This window comes from Gavialis gangeticus, unplaced genomic scaffold (genome assembly GCF_001723915.1).
Source record: "Gavialis gangeticus isolate Ggan-Ray unplaced genomic scaffold, GavGan_comp1, whole genome shotgun sequence".
NCBI classification, from domain to species: Eukaryota; Metazoa; Chordata; order Crocodylia; family Gavialidae; genus Gavialis; species Gavialis gangeticus.
Window position 1 is genome coordinate 69,054,037 of NW_017729029.1, and position 23,315 is coordinate 69,077,351.

The 23,315-nt window shown below is 41.1% G+C and overlaps 1 protein-coding gene across 4 annotated transcripts in view; it reads right to left on the minus strand.

Annotated features, from left to right (window-relative positions):
- Positions 1-23,315, minus strand: part of MARCH1 (membrane associated ring-CH-type finger 1) — a 548,671-nt gene that overhangs the window by 13,397 nt on the left and 511,959 nt on the right. For all 4 annotated transcript variants that reach the window (XM_019521737.1, XM_019521739.1, XM_019521740.1 and 1 more), the window contains one exon: positions 16,135-16,315. In XM_019521737.1, the coding sequence (XP_019377282.1) occupies positions 16,135-16,315 (181 nt within the window). The remainder of the gene's footprint in view (positions 1-16,134; positions 16,316-23,315) is intronic.

Sequence of the window (23,315 nt, forward strand, 5' to 3'; positions counted from 1 at the left end):
ACAACAGTAATTAGGTTGGCTTTGTAAAGAAAGATTGCCAACCTCCCCCCACCCTTACCTGCTTACAGTTGTTGACAGAATTACAAAATTGCTAGGGGAAGAGAAAAAAAACCTAGAGATACTGAGGTAGAGCTCAGCTTTTGGAGTCATCACTGGCACTGGATTCTGGGAGACTGTCAGTCTAATCTAAAATTAAAGCTGCTGTAACCACTTGCCAGCAGCACCACTATGACATTTGGCTACTCTGCCACTAATGGTGCTCTCCATCACTCTATCCAAGGGTAGTGGAATGATCTGTCCCTGAGTGAAAAAGTCAGCATCAAGACAGCCTTTGTGGTTGAATTAATGTTCAAAATTACCCTAAAGCAGGAGACGGTATCACCCAACACATTAGTGATTTAGAAGGCTATGATTCTGTGTCTTAGGAAATTTTACTCCCGATAATAATATAAGTTGGCTTGTGAGGACGTGGGTTAAATCACCATACTGTGATCCAAAATCTATCTGTCCCCTCCCATTTATATGTTCATGTAATAAAATTAATGGGAATTTTGTCTTAAGACTTGGTCCACAGGATCTTGTAACATGGCTATCATCCTAGCTCTCATGGTATTTTTTCTAGCTCTTGGTGGAAGAAAAAATCCACAGATTTTGCGGTAAACAACAATAAGTGATATTTCCTCTCTCTAATCACATCCAGTGTAACACCTACCATAAGAAGACCTCTAACATTTGACATAGGTTTGAAATGTGTAAGAGAAAAAGAACAGTTTCAGTTAGGCTTCTTCTTTATTATTTTAATTAAAAGTTAATCTTGGTATCAGATGCTGTGAGTGTGTATTCCTTGAAGCAAACAAATTGTGCATCTAATTAGTGTGACAAGGAAAAGAGAAGGCAGAAGAGAAAGTCTCGAAAACTGGTGGGGTTGTGGGGAAGTCAGCATAGGAAATCAAAAGGAATAATATGTAGGTGGCTTATTAATGTCCAAGACAGAATTTGTCCTACAATCTTGTGAGGCCGGTGAGGAAAGACAAAACAACAGAGAGTTAGTGAGAGAGGCAGCAAGAGAGGTCTGGACGGAAGGCAATTCATATAAAGGACATGCATTCAAAAAACATCTGACAGTTGCAGTCAAAGTGTAAAATTTGGCTGAGATGGCATGCCTGCAGCTTTCCCCCTTCAAACATTTTTTATACTATTTATGTGTTATACTGCAACATATGGGTTCATAGGGTACGTAAGAGTATAATACGTTCATTAAGGCAGAAACAACATATGAGTAAAATTAAAACTGAATCGATGTTGTGGGGAAGAAGGCTTATAGTAAAACACATGTCCTGTCACATCTCAATGCCACTCTTTTGCCTAAGGGATGCATGTAGTCCTATGTAATATGCATTATGGGCTGCAGGAGCATCTCTGAATTCTCCCCTTTTTTCTTTCCTTTCGGACAAAGAAAGTGCAACACAAAAGCAGCAGAGGTTGGTAGTGGCAGACAAGCTAACAGACGAGTGCTCTAATGAGGGATTCCATGGCACCAGAACCGCTTGGGATATTTGTATCCTTGTTCCACACCAAATAATGAATAATATTTTCATTTTTAACAAACCCACTGGAGAATTATGTTTGTATTGTGTGAGGCTGGCCACTAGAGGGAGCAACAGGACTATGTACCTAGTTCACAAGTTTGTGGTGAATGAGTGTTAGGCACTCAGTCCATGAGAGTAAAGGATGTGCAGCAGAAGGAACAAAAAAGGTGCATCAAGATGGTGAAAGTTAGCAGAAATAAGAACAACCATTAAAACTCTATTGCATTAAATCCTTTCTAGCTCCTGTGTACATATATAGTGATGTGGATCCAACTTGTGCTATATATTTCATATGCACACATGAAAAACTGCTGGAAAAAGGGCACATATATCAACCTTTCCTTTGACTAGGACCCTCAAAGGACTGGAGGGAGGGAGGATAGAGGTGAGCACACCCCCACATCTTATTTACCTCTGTTGTTCCTATTTATGTTCTGTTGATTACTCTATTTACTTGCTAAATTATATATAAAATTGGTAGCGCAAGAAAACACATCAGACAAAAATGGATTTAATGACCATGATGGAATAATCTCTCCCAGGGATGCTTGGACCAATCTTAGGAAATGAGGTTCCTGAAAAAGATATAGCAGTGGAAAGTTTGGAACGGGCTTGGTCAATAGCACAAACTGATCTTGTGTTAAGATTTGTGGGTGCGTGTAGATGAAATGGGGGCCCTATATTGAAACGGTGGGTTTTTAAACCCACCGCTTCAATTTAGGGTGAAGTAAACCCCTATGTCATACACACACCCGGCACTGACCTGCCTCTCTGGTGGCAGAGAGGGAGGGTGAGCTGCTGGCAGGCAAAGCAGTCCCTGGGCTGTAGTGGGGAGGCTGGTGCTTGCCTCCACGGCAGCAGCGGCACCTGCGCACAGGCACCCAGCTTGGGTGGTGCCGGGAGTCACCGCAGCCATGGAAGGAAGCACCAGGCCCCCATGCAGCTCAGGCAGGTTTGGTGGTCAGGGGGAAGGGAATCAGGCTCGCTGCCTTCCCGGGCTGCTGCCAGGCTGCCTGCAGGACTTCTTGAAGAGCCACGGAGCTGCACAGAGCCCGGTGCTTCGCTCCACAGCTGTAGGGGCAGCAAACTAAAACTCCTTGGAGGAGTTTTACTTTGCTGAAGGAGTTTTAGTTTGCTGTGCCCCAAGTCATTTACAGCACATTACGCTGCCAAATTTCCTACAACGGCTGGAATTAATGCACAATACGCCGCCGAGGCATGCAAACATTGACACCATCAAAGCGGTGCAAAAGCATTTAGCTAGCCCGCTTTAAAGTGTTGTGCACACATGCCCCTTGTTTTGTCTACACACGGCCCTAGCTTCCTGTTTTATAGACATGATCTTCCACTAAAAAACAAAAGTGTTCATAGGGGCAAATGACTGCATATACAAAACTGAAGGTGCAAATTAAAAGAACTACTTCGAAAAATGAAATACTCAGAAGATGAAGAAACTGTATTTCTGTGCTTTGTAGTGAATTTCAAAAGAAAAAGAAGATTAAAGAAAACATCTCAGAACACAAGAAATGCAATCATTTGCCAGCAAAGAGAAAATGGTGGCTCAACATCCAGGTCATTCAATGTCCTTCTGAGATAGTGTGCAAGTACTAGCAGCCACTCAGACAGACAGGGATCAAAGATGCAGCTCAGAGAATGCGGTGTGTGAAGCAGAAAAGGGAGACAGAGATGCCCTCTACTGTGTCAAATGGCAGCTATTGAAATTACTCATTTCTAACAAGTATATCTTTTTCTGGAACCTCATTTCCTTAGATTGATCCAAGCAGCCCTGGGAAAGATTATTCCATCGTGGTCATTAAATCTTTTTTTGGCTGATGTGTTTTCTTGTGCTATAATATTTATATATAATTTAGCAAGTAAATACAGTAATGAACAGAACATAAATAGCAACAGAGGTAAATAAGATGTGGGAGGGTGTTCACCTCTTGCTTCCCTCCCCCCAGTCCTTTGAGGGTCCTACATTAACCTTGCCTGCAAAAGGAAATTATGGCATCTAAACTGGATTAATGTTCATGTTCCACAAACACACAGAAAAGCATTTTCCCTGCTCTCTAAATAGTGTAATATGTCTGGCAGGTCTGGAAAGACCTATTGGAATAGAGGGCAAAAGATCATTAGGGACTTCAGTGGAGTATGCAGTGCTGGGAGCTGAACACTCAAGATTTTTCAGTGATCTGAGTGTTTCACTTTGAGATGTTTATTTCATGGCTTTTTTTTGGTCAGTTGTGTCACAGTACTAATTGGCTCTGACTCTACAGCAAACCACTTGCTACTATCGACCTACCAGCTGGAAGAAAGAATCTCCGAGGGTACTTTGCAGGGAAGGAATGGATCCACTAGGCAATCTGTGTCTGGTGAGAGGAGGATAAAATAATAGTAATAAAAGGCAACAGGGGTCCTGGACATGCAGGGAAGCATCAGAGCCATAAAGAGATCAGTTGTATGGATCAGAGAAGAGAGTTTAGCCCTTGTAGTTTAAGGAAAGGACATTAGCCTCTACTGTACACAGTATCTACCACCTTGTTTTGGGAGGTGGTGCAGATCTGCATTTGTGGTGGACCTTGTTATGCACTGTAACCCAGAAGGGAAGATGTGTGTCTTTGGCACTCAGGAAGATATAGCATTTTGCCAGCTCTATGAATTAAGAATTAAAAAGGACAGGGTCATGATATCCATTTCCTCTTTGCTGTTCTGGGATAAACAGCACCCAGGGCAGCAGAAACAAGCAGTTCCTGTGTTCAGTGGACTTGTCTACACATGCATAAAACCTGGGATCAGTTTACTCATGAGTAAACTACTCGTGAGTAAATGCTCCCAGGCAGGCATCTACACATCCAGGGAAGCAGAAACAGATTTGCTGCTAATGGCAGCAAACTGCTCCCATTTCCTGGGGCCCTCCAATGGGCCCCTGCTGCCACCAGGGCAAGCTCTGGGCCCACCCTGGGTGTTAGCTCAGGGGCTGGCAGGGAGCACTGGGCCAGGAAATGGCTGTCTCCTGGCCAGGGCTGGGACATTACACTCTGCCCCTGAGAGCCGCCTGCTGCTGGGGCAGGGAAAATGCTCCCCTGTCCTGGCAGAGGGAGCTCCTGACCCTGGCTCCCTGATCAGAGGCAGGAGACTTGGAAAGAGCTGCATGGGAGGGGCAGATCCCAGCCCCCTGCCCCAATGTGTCAGTGGGGCAGCTAGCTCACTGCTAGCTGGCCCTTTGGCAGATTGGGGCAGAGGGCTGAGACCTACTTCATTCTTGCAGCTCTTTCCAAGCCCTGTGCCTTGATCACCTGATTCGGGCACAGGACTGGGACCTGCCCCTGTGCTGCTGCTTCTTGTACCCAGGGAAATAAATGTCCATGCTCGTGTGGATGCAGCCCTACTGTGTTGGTCTCTGTGTACAGACCCAGAGGAAGACAGAGCCCATGGGATCTGTAACCCGTGGTCTTGCCAACACACCAGTTGCTCCAGTTTAGTTGAACTGATGTGGTTGAACCAGTCCTAACCCTGAAGTCAACACACTTCTTCCTGCTTATGAGTGACTCATTGAAATTTAGTTTAATCCCTTATCAATTTAAGCTAACCCCACCTCCCCCTGCCTTTCAATAAATCCACTTAGACTCCTGCACCTATTTAAATATGTTTAAAAACTGCATCTTACGTTAAATTAGTGCAAAATGTCCTCATAGGTCAGCCTTTAAGCTTCTACAATCTGTGACCTGCTTGCACGGAATATTGAAGCCTGCTGTTAATATACCTCACTTTGGTAACACCTTAGCAAGAAGATATTTATCTGCACAGAATTAAAAATTCAACTTTGTCAAAGGAGTAATACCACCATATTTCTTTTCAAAATATCAGTGCATCAACGGAGTTAGACTAGTTGGCATAATAAGTGCATACCACTTGGCAAACTACTGATTACTTTTTACTTTGTGTGTCATCAGTTAGCAAACCCTTAGCAGACCCTAAAAGAGAAAAGACTAGTCATATAGGTGAAGGGCAGCAGTGCAAACATAAATTCATGCACATGAATAAGACACTGTATCCCAGAGAGATCTGTGGAATCATGGTACAAAAGATAAACAACTTTCTTAAAACTTTAGTACCAATTCAAGAGCAAATCACAGAGTTAATCTTAAACTTCAGATACTCCGAAAACAACTATAGGTAAAATTGTTCTTCCCCTCAGGGTCAGCTTTACATTTTATTGAAATATATTACTCAAAGCTTTTTTAAATACTGAAAAAAAGCCTCACTGTTCATAATTTCCTGACTGCATATTAAAAAAACTTATCTATATTCTCTTAGGAGTTTGAAACAGATATAATTTGGTACGGCTGAGTGCACCTCTAAAAGTTGCCGCACAAATTCATATATGTGTGTGTGTGTGTGTGTGTGTATACATACATATATATATACATACATTTATATATGTATATATATATGTATGTATATATATATATATAAACTATCCACATTTTATTTGCATTTTCTGTTCTTTCTATACTTGCAAACAAAAAAGCCCCCAGCAAATTTACCCTCATCATCTTTAGTGAGTGAATTAATATTGCAAATGAATCTGAAAAATAACTATTTTTACATCATCATTATTTTATTCCTCAAGGGGAGAAAAAGTTAATTTGGCCTTTGATCTTCATTTATCCAAACCAGTCTGAATCATAAGAAAAGTGTGTTTTTGTCCATATATCTCTATAGACCAAAGATATGCCTGTTTGATGTTCTTCTAAATATTTTAGTTTGACCTGCATTCTCAAGTGTGTGTATGGATTCAAATTAGCCACAGTTCAGTGAATTAAAAAAGTGCTAAAATGGTACATGCAAGAATGATGCATATTGCCAATAGCAATAGCTAAATCACTTCTTGTACTTTTCCCAATGGAGATGATCCTTTGATCCAATGAAACAGTGAAGTGGGGGTAATCTGTGCTGAATAATCCTGGAAAGCTAAAGTCATTAAGAACTTCACAAAAGCAAGGCTTGATATTCAGCTGAGGGGCTCAAGTAAGCTTTACATGCTGAAATACCTCTGGCAAAAATCAAATGTTGTATTGCTGGATTCCACGTAACCAGTGTCTGAAAACCTGGGGCATCTGAGTCAGATACTTCTAGGATTTTTATTTCCTTGTAGCTGAAGGCTGCTTTTAAATTTAATTTTAAAAGTGTACTGTGAAAAGAAAAATAAATTCAATACTAAAAAGTTGTCAAATATAGATGAATGATTCAGATTTTCCAATTCCATCATAATTGTGATCCAACATCATAATTATTCTGATTTTTTAAATCAAAATGTTACATTCTTTCCACCAGGTGAGGAAGATTTTATATATAAATACATTTCTAACTACAGAACTCTATCTGAGCAGATCTCACATAATTTGGAAGTTTATTTTAAATAATGTCTGTCCAGTTCAAATGGCTTCATTAGATCTATTAGTCACTTACTGGATTATTATTAGACAGTATCACGGTGATTATCAGTCCAGTCCCATTAAAACCAATGGGAAAATACCCATGAACTTCAAATCAAGCTTTCAAAAGGTAGACACCCCACCTTGTTTGTCTGATGAATTTTTAGATAGTGAAGTCACTAAGCATGAGCCTGTCCCATCTTGCACCATGCCGAGATTTCTTATGTGGCTCTTAAACAGCTGCATCTCAACCTAGAAATCTCTTCAGTTCCATATAATCTCAGAAACTATCCACTACAGTCATCAAAGCATCAAACTTAGCTTATGATTTGTTGTGATCCTATTCTGGGGTGGCCAGCTTACATCTGTACCATAAGTGTCATGGGCAGCCGTTGTATTTGGCATGTGGCAGATCATGGAGGAGGTGGGCAGCAAAGTGTCAGATTTGGCAGGGAGTACACTGGCACTTGGGGAGGAGGTGGGCCTTAACTTGTGGCATGCCTGCCAGAAGCGTTGACCACCCCCGTCCTATTCCATGTAGGAAAGTGAATAAAGCCTATGTTTGTCCCCAAATCCTTGAATAGAAAAAGAGGATGTACATTGTCACTTTTTGCCCAGTATGCTATTGGTTAAGGCACTTTCTCCAGAAAATAGGTGAGCTGGGTTTTAGACCCAACTCACCCTATGTAGGTTTGAGCCCACAGCTTCTACTTCTTAAGACAGGTCATGGGCTAGTCGGTTCTAAAAGCATCCTTTACCATTCTTGTTGAAGTTGGGTTCCTGGGCCACCCAAAGCGAGAGTGTCATGGGGCCAGAAGAATATGCAAGAGGGGTTTAACTCTGTATCCTGGTAGGTGGGCACTCTCCTCGGAGGGAGAGAACCCTAGGTTCTGTCCCCTGCACAATCTTATTCAATTACTTGGTAAGCTAACATGTTTAAACAATTCAAGGAGCAAACAACTACCTTGGCTTTGTGGTTAGGTTACCCAACTGGGAATGAGGGAAGTCCTGGCTTGCATTTCCTGCTGCCAGAAATGTTCATGCCCTTTGCATTAAACAGTTATTGCATAAAAAAAGATAATTAACACTCAGAAAAAGCCAAACATCCTCTTCCAGATGAGTGCCCTGAGTTAGCCTCATATTTAGACGCGGCAAAATGTTTTGGCAGCGTATAAAAGTCAATAAATAGCTAACAGTTCTTTTAAATCAAAGTTTGGCCTGAGGACTGAAAGTGTGCGGTTTTGGGCTTAGTTTAAAATTGGCTGTTATTACTTAGTGATTTCCTAAACTCCATGTCCATATGACCACATACTTGACTAGAGTTCTCACAATAAGGGGAGAGTTCCACTGTCCAGTTCAGGGCTCAGCACACTTTTAGAGAAGTGAGCTGCTGTTTGTGACCCTGTCATCACTGTGGGCTGTTGATCTCCCTCGCCACTATAGGCTGCTACTCCCCTCTCCAGTATATCACTCCACAGTGCCCAGACCACCAGTTGCTGCCTCCACTGCATGCCTCTGCTATGTCATGTGCTGCTGATTCCTGTGCCCTCCAACAACCGTGGGGAGGGGCAAATTTGGTAACAATGGGGAGTTGCACATGCCAAAGTGGGCAAGGGATCTCGCTTCATTCCAAATTTCATGGGCCAAACACCTCAGGTCAGAACTGTTAATCTCAGTAGCTGCTGAAATGCAAAAGTTTCTGCACTGATTTACACTGGGGAATTGGGGATGAGCCTGAAGTCCTCAGTGATTAGTACCTCTGTCATATTATAACAGTCTGGAATGCAGCAAGAATTGCATTTCTGAGAAACAGAGGAGGACGTTATTAACGTCTAAAGTTGAGCAATTTCCTGAATCCCTTGTTGGGATAAGTATTACTGAAATCAGCCTTTGGAAAAGGGAAACAGAATTTGGAAAAGCTGTAAGCAAAAGAGGAAATGCTTTTCATTCATATCATGATAACCAAAGTTTTGTCTGTGCTCTTAAAACATTCAAGCCCAAATCTCTAACAATACAAGCTGTCTTGTATGCTCTCCAAGGGAAGCTGCTGCCTGGTGGTGTCCGTGCATTATACTATGATGTGATGACATTTTACTAGCATGAACATATCTTGCAGTTGTTTCAAGGTCATAAAAAGGAGAAGCGGGGCAGCTTCTCAGCAGGGATAAGTCAGCGGAAATCAGGACAGAAGCAATAAAATCCCTGTTGAATAAAAGAGGAAGAAATATTGGCATGGGTGGCTAATCAAAATTCCACCACTGAGAAACATTTATGATCTGTTGTTCTGGTTATAGAACAAGTCACGAGAAGTCTGATCTATTTACATACAAATTAGCAGCAATGCTTTACTGCTATCACTGAAACATTAGAAATACAACTGTCTATACAGAACAGTCTCTTGTATCCTTGAGGCAGCACAACAGGGCATAAATGCTATAGAATTATTTTAACTTTAAAAGCTTTAATATACACATTCTCCCTTGAGCCCAAGAGCTGTTCACTATAATGACATGATAGCCAATAAAAAAGTAATAGCTTTGTGCCTTTGTGCATACTGGTGAAGCATCTGACCTCGCCTATTACAAGAAATGAGCGTGATTTGAGGCTAGCGATGTTTGAGGCTAGCATAGTTTACTGTGGGAAAGAAAACACTGATGCCAGGTTGCCTTGACAACGCTCTGTAACTGCATCAGAAAGCAAAGGAAAACATAGGACCTTCTTTCTGTGTCAAGGATTGCAAAGTAATCACCAAATTAGGCTAAAAGAAAACGAATCCCACAGCAGGTCTGCATTACCTGACCTATGCAATATTGGCAATCCCTTCTTATCATGGACCTTGTTAGAAAACTGATTAAAAAAAAAACCCTAAAAAAACCAAACAGGTGGCTTGTGCATCACAGCTAGAGTGACAGAAAGTAAACAGCAAGCAACACAGTAATGACTGCTCACAGGTTTCCTTTTTTCTTGTATGATTCTGCCGGTCACTCCAGGTTCTGAGAAAGTCTAGTCTGCTGGGAGGAGTGGTTCCTAATGGAGACTAGTTTGATTTCACAGCAGGATCTCACAAAGCCCTCTCTGCAGGAAATATTGCTTTCAGCAGCCAACACCACACGGCATGTTCTTAAATAATGAGTGTAAATAAGATTTATCAAAGTGAAGCTAGCTCTTAAACAAAAAGAAATCAACACTTTTCAACATATTTTGCCTTCACTGCAATTATTGTAGTATCTCCCAATAAAGGAGATTATCCACAAATCATCAAGCCCTTAGCTAATTCCTTCAGGAAAAAAAAAATACTATTTCTGTTACAAGCAAACGTCTAAAAAATGCATGGTAAGATCAAGAGGTGCTTTGCAGTGAGTAAAGCTGGGGTGCTTGGCCACAGCAGGGTGATTCTTGGAAACAGAACTGGGTGCAGGGCTACCCAGTAATAGGAGAGCTAAATGCCTCCAAATGACAGCTCAGAGTCCAGATGCTGATTAGCTAGACCCCTTCCCCCCCACAGCTACCCAATAAGCAGCACAAAAGAAATGGACATATTTGAAAGGCTGTTCTCCTCTCAAAATTAGATGCTTGACTCAAGGCTTCACGTTAGGGATCCTGAGCTCTCCTCTGAAGGTAGGTGCCTGACTGAGCAGCAGAAGTGGTCAAGCTGATCATATCACAGCAGCCCACCATTGCTTAATAGGTTAGTGGTTAGAGCACTAGGCCACACAGTGGGAAATCATGATTCTAGGTCCTCCTTAACCTGACAAGATCCAAGTCCACCTCTGTGTGTTTTGTGAAAAGTTAGCTTGAGACTATATGAGAATTTCTTACATAGAGTGCAAGGACTTTGGGACAGTTATAATGTCCCTGACACTTTGTTTGGACATACATGCCTTATATTAATGCATCTACAAAGTGAGTGTATGGAGTGAGCTTGTATGGGTGAGCTGAGACTGAAAATCTTGCCATGCCCTTGAAGCAAAATAGCAACACTTATGGAAACAAAAATGAGTGGCATACGGTTCTCTCCCAAAGTGTTTATGGGACAGCCTCAGTGTTGCACATGGAACTGAAGTTTTTAGCAAACACAATATACTGCATTTCACAATTGGCAACATAGCATTTCGAATTCCAGGGGCTCAAGGAAACTCAGCTGTGAGTGCAATGAGATGAGTTTTTTCTTTTTTTTCTGTTTATCTTGCTGTAACAGCATAGTAAGTAAGGAGAAAGACATCAGGCACAAAAAGTAGGAGTTAAGTGCCTCAGACCAAGTTTTAGATTCTTAAAACCCCTGTGCACCAGCCACCTAATCCTGTGTCTGGAGGTCTTTTTCTGTGCAAGCCCAGAAATGCCTAGATCTTGTCAATGCAGAGCAGCTAGGTGCCTATGCCCCAACTAGGCATTCTTCTTCCTGCCTGACCTGCAAGGTCTGATGTGGTAGGCATTTCATAGAGCACACGCAATGATTCAAGCCACACACAAGACATATAGGTGTGGGGCAAAGAAAATATGGTGATGACTGGTCCTGCTTTATCCAACGGCTGGTTCTTTAGCACACCTGTCTGCAATGTGGGAAAACCACATTCCCTCCTCTGCTTGGAGAGATCTGAAGTTGAAACTTCAGCTCACAGGTCAATGTTGTGAGCAACAGCAACAGCGTATTCTGAGACAGAGCTCTCTCAAGCTTTCCTATTGCAGCTGGTCCATTTTTCATCCAATAACTATTTGTTGGACCAGATGTATATATTCATAGCCTAGTGGTTGGTGCACTCCCAGGGGAAAAGGGGGATATGGGTTCCAGGCCTTTGTCCTCTGAATGTTTAACTATTTTAAATTATGCATTCATTGGGGCAGAGTCGACTCAAGGGTTTCTTATCTCTCTGGTGAGTATCCTAATGAGGCGACAGAGTCACTTTTATCTTCTTCAGGCAACTGACCTCCCCCATATTGGTATGTCTTCAATAGGAGAGACTAACAGTGCTCACTCCCAAAATACCCTGGTGGTTAGAAAAGTCACTTGGCAGAAGAAGATTCAAATCTGCTCAGGCAGACTTGGTCTCCTACATGTCAGGTGGCTGCTTTCACCAGCAAGCTCTTGGGTAAGAAGGGTGGTGATGGTAGTTGTGTGTAGTGAAAATTTTATGTTGTGAGAAAAGTGCTTATGCCAATCCAGAGTTTTAGGCTTCAGAATGATGATGGACACCTGTCTACAGCCAAAGCAAGGTGCCTGTGTCCCAGAGAAGAGAGGGAGTAAAGATAAACCACGTGCTCAGCATTTTTTACTACCTGCAGTAGCTCCTGAAAGATTATATTGGCTTTTGTGAATCCCATTCTTCCAGTGTTTAACTCCTCCCCATCCTTTTTATTGGAAACTTAGGTGATTAATTTAAGGCTCGAATTCCTCTAGATAATAGGATGCCTAAAAAGGTGTATCACAGTTCTGGCTGTTGGAGCACATAAGCTGTTCTGTAGATCTAGTCTTGTAACTTAACCAGCAGTCTTCTGTAGAGTAAGCATAATTATTTTTAACCCATTGCATTAAAAAGAAATAACTGTTTTTGATCTAATAGGTGAGCCAGTGTCATCTCAATCAAGCTAATTTTCCACTAAACCTAGAGCCAATCCATTTTATTGTTGCATTGGGAGACCTGAAGCGGCTATTATTTCTTCTTTTTAGATAGTCTTAAGTATGAGCTAACCTATTTCATTGAGCTTATTGCTTCCATATATTTTATTATTCTTATAACAGCATGAGTAGTAGTTTACAGCTACACTAGGGGAGTAGATTGAGGGCTCAGCGAGGAACTGTTCACCAGGGCACCTGAGGGGAAAACTAGGAGTAATGGCCACAAACTCCTGGAAAACCAATTCAGACTCAACATTAGGAAAAACTTCTTCACAGTCAGGGTGTCCAGACTGTGAAATAAGGTCCCTCCAGAGGTGGTGTAATCACCTATCTTGGAAATCTTCAAGAGGAGACTAGATAGTCACCTTGCTAGGGTCACCTGTCCCCCAGTTATCTTTCCTGCTTGGTGCAGGTGACTGGACCTGATGATCTTCCAGGGTCCCTTCTGGCCTTACAATATATCAATTTATTATTTAAAGTTAATGTTATCAGGCTAGGAAATAATCTAGCTTTGTTTTACCCCAGTAAAGACATCAGTGGGTTACCTAAGGTAGTCAGATAGATCCCTCAATTATAAAAGACATTAGACTAAGCAATGCTTCATTTGCTTTGAAGTATCAGTCTATAAACAAATATATGTATACATGCACACAGTCTTCAGTGGCTTAACCAAGAGGCCACAGTGTTTAGACTATTAAAAGTTACAAACGTCAGTTATAGATGTTAGTTATTCTGAATAATGAAAAATGCTATATAGTTTAGAAAACCCACAGAAATATGTAATGGGTTTTGTGAGGGGGGATCATCCTGATCCTGTTAAACTCTGCTCCTCTTCTAAGTAGAGATAAAATTATGCCTTAATTTTTGCTTAATGTTTCTCTAAACAAAAAGTTAATGCACTTGCATGTAATGGTTAATAATAATTACATGGTAATGATTTGTAAAATTGCTTATGCTTCCTAAACAGTTATTTTAAAAGTTTCCAAAGTTAAATCAAAATCATATTTGGCACCAGAGTATAATCAGTTGGGATAATACATTAAAGGAAAATATCTCATCAGAGACCAGAAGTCTTTAAACAGACAGAAAAATTTAAATATGAAAAGTAATTTGAAATATAATCATACTAAGAGACTTTGGGGAAATCGGCATTTGAAGATATCTCTGTGTTTATGCACATTTTAATTTGATGCTTTCATCCATTTCATATGGATCACTGCAATATGTTGATTCAGTTTCTGTTTTTACTATGCTTCAAATATCAGATTGAATATCTATGAACTGTAGCATCTACTTTATCAAGATTCCATCTTTTTTCTAAAGGAGAATTGACTTTCTCAGGGGTGGGGCTATTACCTGATAGACTTGAATGAGAAATGCTAACACAAGTTAAATTGTGTCTCTCTAATTCTCAGCATGATAACAAGGTGACTTCCTAAATAGGAAACAGGGGGATTATGCATTGCGAGTGCTGATTGGAAAAAGCAGCAAGTGAAACCAAATTACTTTATAGCCGTAAATAGAGATAATGAAGATCAGAAGAAAGAAAACAAACAGACTAAATGCAGTAGCCTTATATTTCAAACTTAGGCCTCTAAAGCTGTATTTAGTTGGCTACAAGGCACTGTGCTCCCATTGACTTCATGTAAAATATTACTTTTTAAAAAAGATTTTACTCAATGCAAAGCTTCACTAAGATGATAATTCTATATTTCATTCAATACTGCTTAAGTTGCAAAGGGCACTGGGCAGGTTAAGCCAATGAAAATTAGCATAAGGATATTGATCCAAGGGAGGCATGTGGATTTACACCAGATGAGTCTGGCTCATGGTCCCTTCTGACTCCCATCTTGACTGCATGATATTTAGATGTAGACTTTTCATACATTCTTGGATTTTGTTAGAAGAATGTATGAATATATACTATAGAGGGGCCCATGAAAGGCTGAGACACAAAGGGCCTCTGATAATGGATGCAAGTGCTAACAGAACAGCCAATGCAACAACTAACTTCCAGATTCTTGGCTCCCGGAGCAGAGCTTAAAATCCTGTGTTAGACACCTTAAGCTTCCAGTACTGTAGACAGAGACAGTTAAGTGCCTCTATGGGGCTGCTGACACACTGAACAAGAAACCAGTAAGAGATACTAAGCACAGGAGTGTCTAAAAATCCTCTCTTATTCAGAGCTTAGGAATGGAGCCAGGGCTGTAGAAAGGCATCTCCATAAACTTGGATTCCCATGTCCCGAATCCTCTCCTCAGTATAGATGCCTACAACTCTTCCTTGAAAGAACTAAGCAGGACTTGCTGTTTTGGTAAAGCACAGCTGAAGGAGGAGAAGTTGGAGGAGGAAACAGTAAAGCCTATTACAATTGGTAATAAGAAGTTTGCAAGTCAAATCAATGCTACATGACCTACTCTTGTCTACATCAATGGAATAGTTTATCTGTGGATGAGGGACAGAAAAGAATCAATTCCCACTTCTTTTCAAGCTCTGGTACCTGTGCAGGACCACCTATTGAGTCAGAGGTTTCAGTTTTACATGGTCACTTTTCAGGAAGTTTTACATTAATGTTTAACCTTAAATTGGGTTTGTTGACCATATTCAAGACTGGCCACAAATCTAAGGGCATGACAACATTTAACAAAGTGAGATGATATAGTAGAGGGGAAATGACAAAAAGGAAACATTTCCAGCAATACTTGGCATGTAAGGATTTGAAGTGGTGATTTGGGGAACTCCTTAGGTACATTGCTGCTTACAAATGCAAGGGACTGGACTTGACAGGCCAGGAGGCCCTACCAGATTTACGTTCCTAACAAACTAACAGTTATTTACTGTCTCCTTATGACCCCATGAACAATTTTCAATTAACCTGACTTTTCAAGGATTCTTCTAAAAGACTCTTTGTCCCAAGCTAGCATATATTAGACTTTAAAGATGTATGTTTCCTCCATAGTTTAGTTTAGATTGCATTAAATTATCTTAATGCACATAGTTTATTATTAATTTCTACACAAACGTAACACAATTTCTAGATCATTTGTATTACCTCCAGTTTCTATCCCATGTATATACACAAATCTCAGCATTACTGAGTGAAAATGTGAAAATATACTGAGTGAAATTCTGGTACCTATATTCATTCGGTAGGTAAGATTATATGATTTTCAGACTCTCTTCTGGCCTTAAAAATCTATGAACACATCAACACAAAGCAAAACAAGAAAAGTCTATTGGGACATCTAAAACCAGATATCATATGATACAATATTAATATATTTGTTCAAACAGTGAGAGTCACACTAGATCAGGTCATCAGCTGTAGTAAATAGATTGACTTTGGTTCAACAGAGGATCTGGTCCACTAGGTTTTACTGTCACTGTAACTAAAAAGACATCTGGAAAATGTAAAAGTTTCTCTATGTCAGTAAGTTATGTAGTCATCTTATCCCTTTGCCACGTGAATAGAATTAAGTTATTAATACTGTACCTTCCGAAGAGGTTTGAGCTTGGTCTCCATTATAAAGTCATACTTGCAGAGTTCACAACAGCGTGTGTCTGAGCTCTTGATCCATTGGTGCAGACAGGCTTGATGAACAAAGCGCAGGGTTCCTGTGCAGCGACATGGTGTGATGAGGGGACTTTCATCATCTCCCTCACAGTGACAGATCCTGACAGGAAGGACAGCAACACACAGTGAGGAACTTTTCCAAGGAGAAAAATAAAGACACTGCTTTTGCATTCTCAGCTTTGACATGCATGAGAGCCAAAATCTGTGACCTTTAAGATTAGATCCCAAAAATATGTTCCTTGTTCCCTTTTGTCACACAGGGCCAGAATAAAAAAAGATATTAGACACCCAACCTCTCACTAATTTCAAAACGAAGGGGATCTGAATAGTTGTTGTTATATTTTAAATGTACTATGCAGTTTGGACACAAATTGACAGAAATACTACTTGTCTCTTCCCTTGTGTAGGACAAGTCTTTTAGGGTGCAAGTTCTGCCCTCCCTCCCCCCCAATTTGTGTTGAGTAGCAAGTAGCCTTGGTAAAAATGCTAGAGAGAATCTGGCCCCAAGTTAAAATGAACAAAGTATGAAAGGTACAGAAAACCTTTCTGGGAAAGTCATACCATCAGAGTCAGATTGATGACTTGGGAGCAATATATATAAGACTGTATGTGCTTTCCAGAAAGGAATAAAAGCCATTGACCTGCCTCTTTTCCATTTACCCATCCCTTTTTTGGGTGGGTGGCTGCTAGCTGAGAACACAAAGACATCTGCAGCAAGCCCTAAGGGTGGGTTATAGATACAGCATGTATGGGCTGACTGTAAATGGCAAAGGTATGCAGACATTTTCTCATTTGGTTCTCTGGTACTCAGTGGATGCTTCTACATGAGATGCCACATCGCCACATCGCCATAGTGAATAGCTACATCACCATATCCCATTGCTATGGCAACATAGCGTCACCAGGCATGCTTGTTGCTACTGCACAGTAGCTGCTAAAACTAGCCATGCAGCATTGCACCTGTACAGTAATGCTGGTTACCGAGCAGTCATTTAGTATTTGCTTAAGCTTGTAGATGTGTTCAGTAGCCCTAAAATCATTTTTATGCGATAGCTTTTCCATGGCCCTTGCCAAATGACTTGGCGATTTCAGTCAGTTCTGAGTAGACATTTGTCCACAGTAAGAAAACCAATAATCAGAACTAATGGCTTACAAACAGCTTCGGTGACAGTGTCTCCAGAAGGACAGAGGACTGTTCTGCAGGTGAACAGAAGACTTTGCTCTAAGGCTGTGCAATAAAAAGGAGGTTTAATTTTAAAAGATACTCACAGAAAAGCTAAATGGATATTTAAAATGGATGGCAAGCTGGAAAAAAAAAAGCCATGTGCATTGCATTGAAACCCCAAATACATCAACCTCAAAACAGAGAAGTAGTAACCACAGCACTTATCCACGCTCTATCAGGCATGTGAAACTTAAAGCAAGCAATTTGAATTTAGAAAAGGAACATTCTGTGACATGCGACAGAAGTTGCAGCAGAGCCTAAACAACCCTAAGGAAAAACTCTTGAGCAAAATACACAAAGGTGGGCCCTGAGTTCCCAGAGGGAGCTGTCATGCGGTATACTTTTATCCTGAGGAAAGATAGGAAGGAGAGAGAGGCACCCTTCAAGACAAATGAGCACAAGGTATGAATCACAAGAAGACCTAAAAAAAGTATGCAGTAACTATCACTGTAACTACTGGCTGCAACACAGCATCCAGGAGGCCTGGTCTATAACCAGCAGAAAGGAAAATTGAAAGACAAACCAAATGCTCTATTGAACAAAGCCAACTACCTTCCCTGTCTTTTCACAGCATGGCCCAGAGTCATGAGAAAATGAGTCTACAATAACGGAAAAGCAGAACAGAGTCTCTCTTCCAGATATAAAACCAGAAATGAAAAAGCAGGTTTTGAAAAAGTGAACAATACATGGAACCGAGAGCTGTCTCCTCAGCTGGTTTAATGATCTATTAATGGGACCTATACTAAGCAGTTTTTTCTGTAAAAGAAAAAAAAATACACTCTTGCACATTTCATTAGTTCTTTGTATTCATTGAGGTAACTCCACATTCTGCAAAAAGTACCTGTGCACATTCTCACCTGTGCTAGCTCAATCAGGCGGGATAAACTCATCTCAGCCCTTATATGGCTTCCTTTGTACAGACTTTTTTCTTGAAACTGTACCTTATGCAGGACCAAGACTTTAAAACACTGAATAAATAATTGTTTTGCTAAAACACACACATATTCCCAGTCTAGAACTTTATATAAAAAAGCAACATCATTTTCTTTTTTAATTAAAGCCATTTCCCAAAGGAAAAATCCAGGCTTTGTTCATTTTAATTCCAGCTACATATAATTTATTTTACAGACTTTAGCATTTAAACCATTTAGAAAATCGACAACTAAACTGGGTACCCCAGAGTCTTTTTCAACCATTTGCAGAATTGTTTTAAATTATTTTAAAAGGTAAAATATCAACCTACAACCCCACTGGGAGCTTCAAATAAGTGACATCACCACTTTGAAAGAAATAAAAGTCTTCTTCAGTGGAAACACTATCTGAATTATAAATTAAATTGTGCTTTAGACAAACACAAGTCTTGGGCTTAAAATGTGGGTATATAGGGGAAATGAAAGGCTCTGTGATATGCAGGAGGTCACATTAAATGATCTAATAACCCCTTCTGGCTCTAAACACAGTGATATATGGGATAAAAGAGATGCATTCTAGTGGCAGAAAGTGTCCACAGCAAATGATTTTAGAAACGATTTTGTGTACCTTCTGCGTACCTTTATATATTTTTAAATTTATTTACTCATGAGAGCAATTTAGAATGATGCAAAGCATATGGTTTGTCTTAAGCCACAGACTCAAACGTATTTAGCCACCTAACTGCCACTTAGACAGACAGAGATGCCTCAGTGCCTTGGAGAAGGAAGTATGCAATGTTTGGCTTAGCAGGGACTAGAACCACTACCATACATATGTGTCTAGCCCCTGGCTACAACTATTAAGCATCCTGTCTACTTCTCCCTGTCATGAGTGCCAGAAAGTTTATTCAATGAAAATTCATTTATGGGGTGTTGAAAATAAAATATATTGCATAATGTGAGCTGGAGTAGTGGCAACAGCCTATGTTGCTTCCATTTTGACCCTATGTTTTCAGGTATTTGTAACCGTCTGGAGTTTTCACTTATGAGGCTGACATTTTACAGGCCTAGTTTCTGCCCAAGGGGGAGATAATATGACATGAAAGCCTAGGTAAAACTTGCTCAGCTACTTTTGAAAGGAGTTAAATGGTATACGTACTAGCCTTCTACCAGTAAACTAATCAGATTAAACCAGTGGTGCTCTATCTTTTTGCTCTGTGGGCTAGAAGGGCAGTTCCTGGTCTCTCCATGGGCTGGATCCAGCCATTGGGCCCAATCCAGTGTGTGGGGTAGATGCAGTGGAGCCTGATCCAAATGTGAGGAGGAGGGCTGGAGAGCAGCTTGGCTTCAATCTGGCCATGTGGAGGGAGGCTGGGGGGCAATCTGGCCAGGGCCGAATTAATGCATAGGGAAACTAAGCTCATGCTTAGGGCCCTGAGCTGTGGAGGGGGACCCTGCTCCTTCCCTCAGCTGTGGGGGGGGACCCTGCTCCTTCCCTCTGCAGTGGTGATACGAAAGGCCCCGTGACCTGCCCTGCCCTGTCCTGCCCTTCCCTTCTCTTCATTGGCCTCGCTGCCATGGCAGCTGCTTTCTAGTGGTGGCTCCAAGCTCCACTCCCCATGGGTGGCAGCACCAAGGTGGGGGGGGTGTCTCAACCGGTTTGGGGCCCACAAGTTTGCTTCCCAAGGGCCCACTAAAGGGTTAATCTGGCCCTGAATCTAGCCCCAATCCAACTGCATGGGGGGAAGGGGGCATGGCCCAGCCCCAATCTACCTACCGTGGTGTGGAGGGGGAGGAGAGGGGTCATGGCCTGACCCCAATCTGGTTGTATGGGTAGTGGGTTGTGGCCTGGAATTGATGTGGTAATTTAGCTGTGGAGGAGGGCTGGCAGCATTAATTTAAAAAATGATATGAGGCACATACCTGCATTCAAAATTTCAGTCCACGTAGTTATAATCTAGCTGTTATCAGCAACCAAAATCTGGACCTTATAACTGAAAGTACCAATCCACTCTAACTACATGCATCACCACTGGCGCTGCCTATAATTTAAAGATATAGATAGAGTGTGACAAGTTGGTAGTTCTCCTGTTATATTCAAAGTAACAATTTTCCCCTCATTAGAGAGTACAGCAGTTATCCTAACCAGTCCTTCAGTAATTAGCTTTATGCTTTAGGAGTTAGAAAACAGATTGCTTTAATCATGCTGCACTATCCTGCACCAGCCCTTGCCTGATTCTTACAATGAACTGTACCATCCCCAAAAGCTGGGCGCTTCACCAGCCTTGCAGAAAGGCAGAAGGCCCTGTGGATTTACACCCTGTCTTGATACACAGCATTCTTCCCAGTGTAGACAAGGCTTAAAAAAATGGTTATATTAAGGCTCCAGAGATAGAATTTTAATATAGAATTAAAGTAAGTTTATCTTAAAAAACCTATACTAACTTATTATAAATTACATTAATTAAAGACTTAACTCTTTCAAAAGGTGCAGCTATAAACTCTACATGTGAACTGGTATTAATAGAATTGAAATAATTGATGTTGTAAAATGAATTTGTACATGACTGAATTCCTATATGTTAATTCCAATGTGTCAATCTGAAAAATAATAAATGAAGGTTTGTTAGAGGATATTGGGCTTCAGCATGTTCCTTTTAAGCACTCAGACCCAGATCCTTAAAGTATTGTTTTAATTGGGCCAACTTCTGCTTTCATTTACATCTGTGCAATCCACGGGGCATTAATTAACAAAGCCTCTCTGAAGCTTTCAAAAACAGAAGAGAGAGGACAGCTACATGAGGCCCCTGCCAACCCTTTTGAGGCCCTTTCTAGCCATACTTTTGTACAATCATCTGAACAGTTAGTGGCATGAGGTATATAAACCAGTCACGTTGCCCACAATGGGGACAGGCAAGACTTATGGAAATTTGCATCCTTGGTGATCATGCTTCAAATGAGACTCAATATAGACACTTTACATTGTCATCTTCCTGTAAGTGATACCTCCTCAGGTTGCCATGGTTTGATAGATTAATTGATTGTCCTTAATGAGCTGGCCAGAAAGACTGATGATGACATCATCTGATAATTCTGGGACACTGTGTTACAGTTACACTGAATAAGGTAGAAGGGCCTTGTTACAATGTCAGATAAAGTAGCCAGTGGCACAACAAGCAGGGCAAACTGTGGGAGAGCAAGGCATGGGGAGGAGTCTTCCCAGTTCCTGGTGGCTGCTGTAGCTGCAGCACAGTCCACTCCTGCTCTTGCTCTTGCTCTTAAAGCAGTTGTAGCAACGTGGTGTCCTTGCACTGGCTGCTGCTTCTAGACCAACACTGTGGGGCCTTTCTTGCTACCCAAGGTGCAGACTCTGTGGGTGTGGAAGGCAATTTTTGTGCCCCTCCTAAGTCTGCACCCAGAGCTGGTCCTCCTCTGGATCACTCTTTGTTACACTACTGAGAGGAGCTTCCTACATTAACTCAGTCCTCCTCTCACTGATCAATCAACTTCCAGTTAGATCAGGTTGTGTTTGGGTTGTGCTCTAAGGCAGTCATTACAAATGGATGTTCCTGCTTCTCATGCAATGGTATCCTGAAGGAGAACATACACTACCCACATTTGCAGGTGCTTGTTTATGGAAGAAGTAACCCAAACTTTTCATTTAAATATGTCCAATCTTTTCACAGCTCTCTCTCTAATTGGGTGTGGAAAGACCCTCTCTCTGTAAGTGCGCTTATTCTAGACAAGAAGATTTAATTTAGCTAAAGGCATATATATATCTATACACACACACATATATATATGTGTATATATATATGTATGTGTGTGTGTATATATATATGTGTATATATATACATACAGATATATATATGTATATATATGTAAGACTCACCTCTGCAGGCTCTACAAGCAAGATGGGCATTTTCCTGCCTAGATTTAGGCACCTGGGAGACTACAGAATTACTGTGTGTGTGTGTGTGTAAGTGTCTTAACAGGCAAGCAGCATCATACAGTGTATGATGTCCCTGGCCTCAGGAGAATTGTCCTGGTACAAGGATATCCCTTACCCAGTTGGATGCCAAACCCTCCACTACTGCTGGAGGCAGCATAGCCAGAACATAGTTGGCATTGCTAGTTAACACTGTACCCAGTCAATCCTTGGCGGAGGTTTTGGACTCTTGTGACTATCCAAAGCCATTGGGACTTGAAACAGCTTTCTGCCCATGGATAACTGATCAACAGCAAAAAGAGTTAAATTTGCCAATAAACTGTTCTTTCTGGGTAGTTCATCCAGCAGTAAACTGCAGCATGCTGGGTTTCTCTGTCCTTCATTCCATATGCTTGTCTTTGGCTTATGCACTCTCTTTCTCTGTCTATTCCAGTTTTCTAACATAAAATGTTCTAAATGACAAATTGGTCTTCCTTTCCCTCTCAACACAGAGTGAATGAAGCCCATTAATTCTGCATACTGAATGTAATCAATTTGTATACCTCTTCCCTGTCATCCCTGCCCTTCCATTATACCAGGCAGGCGGCTGTCTTTATCTGACTTTAGGAAAAAAAAAACACATTTGGAAAATGTTGTACCACACTAGCATAATTTCATAATGGTTTTCATAAGCGTCTCTCTTGATTTCTTGAAACGTGATCAGCATAAAGAAGAGAACCAAAAGCAAACTCCACTAGAATATGCTAACTGAACCATTTATTTTGACTACAACACTTGTCCTATTCATTTGCTGTTATAACTGACAAATAGCATGTTTAACCATATAAAGAGTTATAACTAATTCCCATCTTACTGCACTGTCAGTGCCACTCAAGACTGGCGTTGTATATGAATTAACATACCAAGCTTAGCATTAAAGAAACCAAGGGAAAAATTAACAAAGGAACTTAGGTGTCATGTTGCCCTGTGGAATTCACAGCCTCAAGTTAGGTAGTCAGGCTTCTTGGAGAATTAG